The sequence below is a fragment of the Scyliorhinus canicula genome, chromosome 18 (genome assembly GCF_902713615.1).
Source record: "Scyliorhinus canicula chromosome 18, sScyCan1.1, whole genome shotgun sequence".
Lineage (NCBI taxonomy): Eukaryota > Metazoa > Chordata > Chondrichthyes > Carcharhiniformes > Scyliorhinidae > Scyliorhinus > Scyliorhinus canicula.
The window spans coordinates 77,268,079-77,277,878 of NC_052163.1; the positions used below are offsets into that span (position 1 = coordinate 77,268,079).

Sequence of the window (9,800 nt, forward strand, 5' to 3'; positions counted from 1 at the left end):
GGGGAGCTGTTGAGTGTAGATAGGAGGTATGCGGAGGCCCCGGAGGAGGGATTGCTGGGGGAGCGGCGTAGCCTGCAGGCCAAGTTTGATTTATTGACCACCAGAAAGGCGGAGGCACAGTGGAGGAAGGCGCAAGGAGCGGTCTAAGAGTATGGAGAGAAGGCGAGCAGGATGCTGGCGCATCAGCTTCGCAAGCGGGACGCGGCTAGGGAGATTGGTGGAGTGAAGGATAGGGGTGGGAATGTGGTGCGGCAGGGGGCAGAGGTCAATGGGGTCTTTAGGGACTTCTACAGGGAACTGTACTGGTCGGAGCCGCCAGTGGTGGGGGGGGAATGGAGAGCTTTTTGGACAGGCTGCGATTTCCAAGGGTGCAGGAGGAGCAGGTGGAGGGACTGGGGGCGCCGATCGAGTTGGAGGAGCTGGTCAGAGGGATTGGCCACATGCAGTCGGGGAAGGTGCCGGGACCGGATGGGTTCCCGGTTGAATTTTATAAGAAATATGCGGACCTGTTGAGCCCCCTGTTGGTTCGGACCTTTAACGAGGCATGGGAGGGGTGTGTTTTGCCCCCGACGATGTCACGGGCGCTGATTTCCCTAATCCTGAAGCGAGATAAGGACCCCTTGCAGTGTGGATCATATAGGCCAATTTCACTGCTGAATGTGGACGCCACGTTGCTGGCGAAGATCTTGGCCACTAGAATAGAGGACTGGGTGCCGGGGGTGATACATGAAGATCAGACGGGTTTTGTGAAGGGGAGGCAGCTGAACACTAACGTGCGAAGGCTGCTAAATGTGATAATGATGCCGGCGGCAGAAGGAGAGGCGGAGATTGTGGTGGCATTGGATGCGGAGAAGGCCTTTGATAGGGTTGAGTGGGGGTACTTGTGGGAGGTGTTAGAGAGGTTCGGGTTTGGGGTGGGGTTTATTAAATGGGTGAGGTTGCTGTACGAGGCCCCGATGGCGAGTGTAGCGACAAATGGGAGGAGGTCCGAGTACTTCAGGCTCCACCGTGGGACGAGGCAGGGGTGCCCCCTGTCCCCCTTGCTTTTTGCGTTGTCAATTGAGCCGCTTGCCATGGCTCTCACGGAGTCAGAGAGGTGGAGGGGTCTGGTGCGGGGTGGGGAGGAGCACCGAGTGTCGCTTTATGCAGATGACTTGCTGCTGTATGTAGCAGACCCGGTGGGGGGAATGCCGGAGGTGATGGAGATTCTTGCTGAGTTTGGGAGTTTCTCGGGCTATAAATTGAACCTGGGCAAGAGTGAGCTGTTTGTTGTACACCCGGGAGATCAGGAGGAGGGGATTGGTAGTCTCCCGCTAAAGAGGGCAGTGAGGAGTTTTAGGTACCTGGGGGTTCAGGTGGCTCGGAGTTGGGGGACTCTGCACAAGCTTAATTTTACTAGGTTGGTGGAGCAGATGGAGGCGGAGTTTAAAAGGTGGGACATGCTGCCGCTATCGTTGGCGGGTAGAGTACAGTCCGTTAAAATGACGGTGCTCCCGAGGTTTTTGTTTTTGTTTCAGTGCCTCCCCATTTTCATTCCGAGGGCCTTTTTTAGGAGGGTGAACAGCAGCATTCTGGGATTTGTTTGGGCGCACGGGACTCCGAGGGTGAGGAGGGTCTTTTTGGACCGGTGCATGGATAGAGGGGGGCTGGCGCTGCCCAACCTCTCTGGGCACTATTGGGCGGCTAACGTCTCGATGGTACGTAAGTGGGTAATGGATGGGGAGGGGGCAGCATGGAAACGGATGGAGATGGCGTCCTGTGGAGGCACGAGCTTGAAGGCACTGGTAACGGCTCCGTTGCCGCTCTCTCCAATGAGGTACACTACGAGCCCGGTGGTGGCGGCTACCCTCAAAATTTGCGGGGCAGTGGAGGCGACACAGGGGGGAAGTGGGGGGCTCGGTGGAGGCCCCGCTGCGGGGGAACCACCGGTTTGTCCCAGGGAACATTGATGGCGGGTTCCTGGGGTGGCACAGGGCGGGCATTAGGAAGTTGGGAGACCTGTTCATTGACGGGAGGTTTGCGAGCCTGGGTGAACTGGAGGAGAAGTTTGAGCTCCCCCCAGGGAATATGTTCAGGTACCTTCAGGTCAAGGCGTTTGCTAGGCGGCAGGTGGAGGGGTTCCCTTCGCTGCCCCCATGGGGGGTAAGGGATAGGGTGCTTTCGGGGGTGTGGGTCGGGGATGGGAAGGTGTCTGACATCTACCAGATGATGCAGGAGGTGGAGGAGGCGTCGGTAGAGGAGCTGAAGGCTAAGTGGGAAGTGGACATGGGGGAGCAGATTGAGGAGGGGACATGGGCGGACGCCCTGGAGAGGGTGAACTCCTCCTCTTCATGTGCGAGGCTTAGCCTCATCCAGTTCAAGGTACTGCACAGGGCTCATATGTCCGGGACGAGGATGAGCAAGTTTTTTGGGGGTGAGGACAGGTGCATTAGGTGTTCGGCACTGGGGGAATTCTGGCAGGGGGTGGCAAGGACGGTGTCGAGGGTGGTAGGGTCCAGGGTCAAGCCAGGCTGGGGACTCGCGATATTTGGGGTTGGGGTGGAGCCGGGAGTGCAGGAGGAAAACGAGGCCGATGTTTTGGACTTTGCGTCCCTAGTAGCCCGGCGGAGGATCTTGCTGCAGTGGAAAGATGCGAGACCTCCAAGTGTGGAGACCTGGATCAATGACATGGCGGGATTCATTAAGTTGGAGAGGGTCAAATTCGCCTTGAGGGGGTAGGTACAAGGGTTCTTTAGGAGGTGGCAGCCTTTCCTCGACTTTCTGGCTCAACGATAAGGAACTAGGTCAGCAGCAGCATCAACCCGGTGGGGAGGGGGTGAAAGGGGGGGGGGGGGGGGGGGGCGGGGTCTCAGGGGGGTATTATTAAGTTAATTTGCTTATTGTTAATTTATTTTGTTGTTTATTGGGTTGGGGGGGTTCGTTACATGCGTTGTTACGGGTGCCGGGGGGTGTTTATTATTGTTATTATTATTATTGTTCTGTTGCTATATATTTTTCAAAAAATTCCAATAAAAATTATTTAAAAAAAAAAAATGATGTCACATCTGACGTTTAATTGTTCCGCTGACCACTAGGAGGAGGTGGGGGGCGGTACCTCCGGCGGTGGGACTGTTGGAGCTCGGGGCCTGTGAAGGACACGGAGAGCGGCCAAGTGAGGTTTGTGGGAGGGGTGAGAATGGCGGGTCACGATGCTGGTAGTCAGCACCAGTTCACTGGCTTCCACAAGTATTTCAATGTCTACACCATCACAGGGAGGAGGAATTATGTGATAGCAACATTTGCAGGGATTGCAGCAATTTATTTGTTCTTCAAACCGCGATCCAAGAAGAAGGCACCAGCAGCAATCACGGAAAATAAATGATGTGTGGTTCCCTTCTGGGGCAGGCCAATTGGATTTAAGCACCGGCTTGTGAAATGTGTGTGAATGTTTGAAACCTCTGCAATCGTGACACTATAATGGTGTGATATCAGTTATCAGTCTTCACAAATAAAACTCATGGGATGCCATATGCTGTTTAAAAAAAAGAGAATGCCGTCCACATGCATGCCCCCTCAGGCAGACTCGGCAGTGCACAGGCCTGATGCCCAGCATGGCAGACTGCCACCTCCTGACATCAGTGCGCTATCGCAGTACCGTCCCATCCTAACGTCAGGCTGCTGTTCCAGGTCCAAATTTCTTATTAAAAACGGCAGAGTCTTCGCACCAGAAGTGGTGAGAGAGAGCACGCCACGTGCCCGGCATGTACACTGATGTCACAAGATCCGTGCTTTGGCTGCAAATTCCTGAAGGCGAGATTCCTCCATTTTGTAGCTGCCAGCAAGCAAGGAGCAGGAGAGTGTGAAGAACTGAAGATGGATCAGTTTGTAATAAGGAAGAGGGGTCCAGAGCCACAAACAGGCCAGGATCTCATAACTGAATCTGCTGGAGAGAGCTTCTCAGGAGACTCCACGGTCGGACAAAGCATTGCTGGTATGAACTCCAGGGCCTCTGATGAATAACCCATTAAGAAGAAGATGAAATTGGAAGCTAAGCAGTATAAACTGATTTCTTGAGGTACAAAGAACAAAGAACAAAGAAAATTACAGCACAGGAACAGGCCCTTCGGCCATTCCAGCCTGCGCTGATCCAGATCCTTTATCTAAACCTGTCTCGTATTCTCCAAGGTCTACTTCCCTCTGTTCCCGCCCGTTCATATACCTGTCTAGATGCTTCTTAAATGATGCTATCGTGCCTGCCTCTACCACCTCCGCTGGTAAAGCTTTCCAGGCACCCACCACCCTCTGTGTAAAAAACTTTCCACGCACATCTCCCTTAAACTTTCCCCCTCTCACCTTGAAATCGTGACCCCTTGTAACTGACACCCCCACTCTTGGAAAAGCTTGTTGCTATCCACCCTGTCCATACCTCTCATAATTTTGTAGGCCTCAATCAGGTCCCCCCCTCAACCTCCGTCTTTCCAACGAAAACAATCCTAATCCACTCAACCTTTCTTCATAACTAGCACCCTCCATACCAGGCAACATCCTGGTGAACCTCCTCTGCACCCTCGCCAAAGAATCCACATCCTTCTGGTAATGTGGCGACCAGAACTGCGCGCAGTATTCCAAATGTGGCCGAACCAAAGTCCTATACAACTGTAACATGACCTGCCGACTCTTGTACTCAATACCCCGTCCGATGAAGGCAAGCATGCTGTATGCCTTCTTGACCACTCTATCGACCTGCGTTGCCACCTTCAGGGTACAATGGACCTGAACTCCCAGATCTCTCTGTACATCAATTTTCCCCAAGACCCTTCCATTGACCATATAGTCCGCTCTTGAATTTGATCTTCCAAAATGCATCACCTCGCATTTGCCTGGATTGAACTCCATCTGCCATTTCTCTGCCCAACTCTCCAATCTATCTATATTTTGTTGTATTCTCTGACAGTCCTCCTCGCTATCTGCAACTCCACCAATCTTAGTATCATCTGCAAACTTGCTAATCAGACCACCTATACCTTCCTCCAGGTCATTTATGTAGATCACAAACAAGAGTGGTCCGAGCACTGATCCCTGTGGAACACCACTAGTCACCCTTCTCCATTTTGAGACACTCCCTTCCACCACTACTCTCTGTCTCCTGTTGCCCAGCCAGTTCTTTATCCATCTAGCTAGTACACCCTGAACCCCATACGACTTCACTTTTTCCATCAACCTGCCATGGGAAACCTTATCAAACGCCTTACTAAAGTGCATATATATGACATCTACAGCCCTTCCTTCATCAATTAACTTTGTCACTTCCTCAAAGAATTGTATTAGGTTTGTAAGACATGACCTTCCCTGCACAAAACCATGCTGCCTATCACTGATAAGTCTATTTTCTTCCAGATGTGAATAGATCCTATCCCTCAGTATCTTCTCCAACAGTTTGCCTACCACTGACGTCAAGCTCACAGGTCTATAATTCCCTGGATTATCCCTGCTACCCTTCTTAAACAAAGGGACAACATTAGCAATTCTCCAGTCCTCCGGGACCTCACCCATGCTTAAGGATGCTGCAAAGATGTCTGTTAAGGCCCCAACTATTTCAACCCTCGCTTCCCTCAGTAACCTGGGATAGATCCCATCCGGTCCTGGGGACTTGTCCACCTTAATGTCTATTAGAATACTCAAAACTTCCCCCTTCCGTATGACAACTTGACCTAGAGTATTTAAGCATCCATCCCTAGCCTCAACATCCGTCTTGTCCCTCTCCTTTGTGAATACCGATGCAAAGCACTCATTAAGAAACTCACCCATTTCCTCTGAGCCCACGCATAAATTCCCTCTTTTGTCTTTGAGTGGGCCAATCCTTTCTCTAGTTACCCTCTTGCTACTTACATACGAATAAAAGGCTTTGGGATTTTCCTTAACCCTGTTAGCCAAAGATATTTGATGACCCCTTTTAGCCCTCTTTATTGCGCGTTTGAGATTCGTCCTACTTTCCCGATATTCCTCCAAAGCTTCATCAGTTTTGAGTTGCCTCGATCCTATGTATGTTTCCTTTTTCATCTTAGCTAGTCTCACAATTTCACCCGTCATCCATAGTTCCGTAATCTAGCCATTTCTATCTTTCATTTTCACAGGAACATGTCTGTCCTGCACTCTAATCAACCTTTCCTTAAAAGACTCCCACATTTCAAATGTTGATTTACCCTTAACCAGCTGCTCCCAATCCACATTCCCTAGCTCCTGCCGAATTTTGTTATACTCTGCCTTTCCCCAATTTAGCACTCTTCCTTTCGGACCACTCTTGTCCTTGTCCATGAGTATTCTAAAACTTACGGAATTGTGATCGCTATTCCCAAAGTACGGCTTTATTAATTGTGCCAGTGCAAATCAGGTTGCAATGCCCGTATGCGTTATGTGCAGGGAAGTACTGTCAAATGAAAGACTAAACCCTCAAACTTCAAAAGCATCTGAAGACTAAGCGTGGCGAATTCGAGGACAAACCTTTTGATTTTTTTCAAAGGATGCAGCGAGAAATTAAATCATCAGCTGAAGCCCTTAGCAGCAATGTAACATTGAATAACAAAGCAAGTGAGATCATGCAGGCTCACCTGTCGCATTAAAGGCAAGCAAAAAAGTCAGTTGCGAAGTTTGAGTAGCATGGGTCACGAAGGTCGACTGATTGGTGAAAATAGTTCCAGGCAAAGTTTGAAAAACACTGCTCTACACTGCCCCCATCAAACACTCCAGGACAGGTACAGCACGGGGTTAGACACAGAGTTAAGCTCCCTCTACAGTGTCTCTATCAAACAGAGGAAGAGGAAGGTGGAGGAGTGGAAAAGGGTTGGAGTGGTGAAGAGGTGGTGGAGGGTTGGTGAGAGAGGTGGAGGGAAGGAGAGGGTGTTGGAGGGTTGGAGAGGAAGGTGGAGGAGGAAGAGGAAGGTGGAGGGGTGGAAAGGGGTTGGAGTGGTGAAGAGGGGGTGGAGGGTTGGTGAGAGAGGTGGAGGGGAAGAGGAAGATGGGGGGTAGGAGGAAGGTGGAGTGGTGGAAAGGGGTTGAAGTGGTGAAGAGGGGGTTGGAGAGTGAGGTGGAGGGAAGGAGAGAGGGTTGTGGAGGGAGGTGGAGGATTGGACAGGGAGGTGGAGGTGTGAAGATGTGACTGGGGACTGGAGGGGCTCAGGAGGAGGATTTTAAAGTGCGGGATCCAGATGACTGAAGGCATCGCATCCCCCATGGTGGGCAATGTAAATGGAAGATGGACAAGAGATTGAACTCAGGTCAGGTTCACTGACATTAGTTTTTCTGGTTAGAAGATCTTATATCAGTCGCTTGTTGTGTTCAAAAGCAGTGCTCTTGTTTATCATTCTAGAGCCACACCTCATAGCCTGTGGTAATTAACTGATTTTATTTTTGATTGTTGTGCAGGGTCACGACCTCAGATCAGTTATAATGAGAGGAGTTATAAACTGTAGTTGTAGACAGTGAGTGGCAAACACCATCAACATCTGCTCGTCCAGGGCACCAATCCTGATCTAGAGTCAGGGAATTACCAACGTTCCTCAGAGCAGGATTGTCAAGGAAAGGGACTTTCTCAACGGCCTAATGGTATGGAGGCTCAACCCATGTGAGGCCTGTTGCTACCTATAAATGTCCTGTTCTGAGGTGGGTGCACTGGGCTCGTAACCTGACACAGCTTAGTGCGAAACAGATTATCTGGTGACTCATCTGACCGATTCTTACGGGCTCTGGCTGTGCATGTTACTGAATTTCCTACATCAGAAAAGCTACACTTCAAAAAATACTTCACTCGTTGTAAAGCATCTTGGAACATCCTGAGGTCATGTAAAGTGCCAAGTAACCGCAATTTCTTCCTTCCTTTTCACCAGCCCCCACCCCGCGCCCCTTCACAGGTTTAAAGGTGGCGCACAGGTTGCCAATCTGCCTCAGTGAGGGTACGGCGTGTACCACACTCTGGCTGTCATTGTAAACATTGTAACAAGAGGTGCTTGTCCCTTGTGGTAAATGAAAAATGAACGCAAGAAAAGATATTTCATCAAAACATACATAAAAACACCAACAGGTGGTCAGTGCCTGCCAGCCTCAGTGGGTAGGCCCGTTGCTGCCCACAACTGGTTTCATCTCCCTGAGTAACCTCAGGGTCGTGACCTTACACAGCTCAGTAAAAATAAATGAGCTGCCGAGAAGTTGTTCACAGACCACAGCGTGCAGAAGGCATGAGCGGGAACCGAACAATCCCAGGCCTCTGCCAATCAGACCCGTGTCTGTGGTCTGACCTTTCACCAAGCTCCTGGTCAACTCCCCCCTCCCCCAACCATGGCTGATCTGCCCACTTTGTGCCCTCAAAACCCCACTGGAAGTTTTAGGTCCAGCTCCTCCTCTTAAGCCCGAGGATGCCAAGTCCTTCTGACCTTTCTTTATAACTGGACCCGGTGTCTGCAGGTAAGTGCTTGGGTGGCATCATGACCCAGCCATTGGCGGACCTACTCAAATATCACACGAACACCTACATTACAACACCAGTCACTGGATAACATTCAGGAGCAAGAAGCCTGCCTGAATATCTCTCACCTTGGTGTACAGGCTTACCATGAATGCCTGGGCAGCTCTGCCTGAGAGCGTGCTGGAGGCAGATTAGATGGAGACATTCAAAGGGGAATTAGGCTGTTATTTGAAGAGGAAGAATGTGCAGTGTCAGAGAGAAGAAGGCGGGAGAATGATGCCGACGCCGTGTGAATTGTTCACCGGTACAGACACGATGGGCAGAATGGCCTCCTTCTGCATTGTAACAATTCTGTGATTCTCCAGTGACCCAGCTCAGTGTGGACCAGACATCGAAGCAGGTCTTTGCTTGACTCATGGCTCTGTATCGCTGATCACAATTAGCCATTGATTCAGTAAGGGAGCCAAGGACTGCAACCCCCATCCCTTACATACTTCACTTGTTTCAAAGCAGCAAAGCACCAGGAAAGAGAACCTTGAGGTATTCCTCCTCTCAAAACGTATATCAGAAAAAGATGTTGTATAAATGTGGCTTGCGTACAGTTTAGAACACTGAGCTGGGGGAGGAATGAAATCGGGGTTGTTAAAATGATGAATCCATTTGATTGGGTCTAGGGAGGGAAGCGATTCGCAATGAGGGGGAAGTGAGAATCAATCTCGGTGTCGGAGTCAGTGTGTTCACAGGAGACACCAATTCTTCAGACAAAGAACCATGAAAATCTGGAACTTTCTCGCTCAAAAATGCTGCTCAGCAAGCTGGGATCTGATGGTGCTTTCAAAACCGAGACCAGTCCTTATTCATTGTGTCAGGGTATCGGGGACCGGGGGATGGGGGACCGGGGGGGGGGGGGGGGGGGGGTGATAGGGAGCAATGGTCAGTCAATGGAGTTACAGTAAAGGTCGGGCATGTTCTAACAATGAGAGAGCAAGCTCGAGGGGCTGAAAGGCCTCCCTCCTGGCTCCTGTGTCTCACCTCAGGAATGTGAACATTTCAAAGTTGTTGCAGAAACAAAAGGATTTATAAATAAGTGAGCCTGGACTGAAATAGCAGGAATACCGAACAATGTCTAGCTCCAGATGGTGAAGGGATGAGTGCTTCGTGTTTTATACAGGGCCCATTGTGTCACGCAGTGAGACTGGATGACCTTACAGGGGTAGTCTGCTCGCTCAGACGCCACACAGAGCTGGGAACCGTTTCAGCAGCGGCGTACTGCAGAGAGAGCTGCTGACATTGTGTGAGATCAGGCTCTGTATAATAGGGCTGATGTCAGTCCATTGTCAGTGCAGGGACTGTGTGACCTCAT

The 9,800-nt window shown here is 50.6% G+C and overlaps 1 protein-coding gene across 1 annotated transcript; it reads left to right on the forward strand.

The window, feature by feature from the left end:
- The first annotated feature begins 3,175 nt into the window (after positions 1 to 3,175).
- On the forward strand, positions 3,176 to 3,361 carry LOC119952855 (ATP synthase membrane subunit DAPIT, mitochondrial-like). The gene has a single exon (XM_038776414.1). It carries the CDS (start codon positions 3,176 to 3,178, stop codon positions 3,359 to 3,361), a length of 186 nt encoding a protein of 61 aa, XP_038632342.1.
- Positions 3,362 to 9,800: the final 6,439 nt, after the last annotated feature.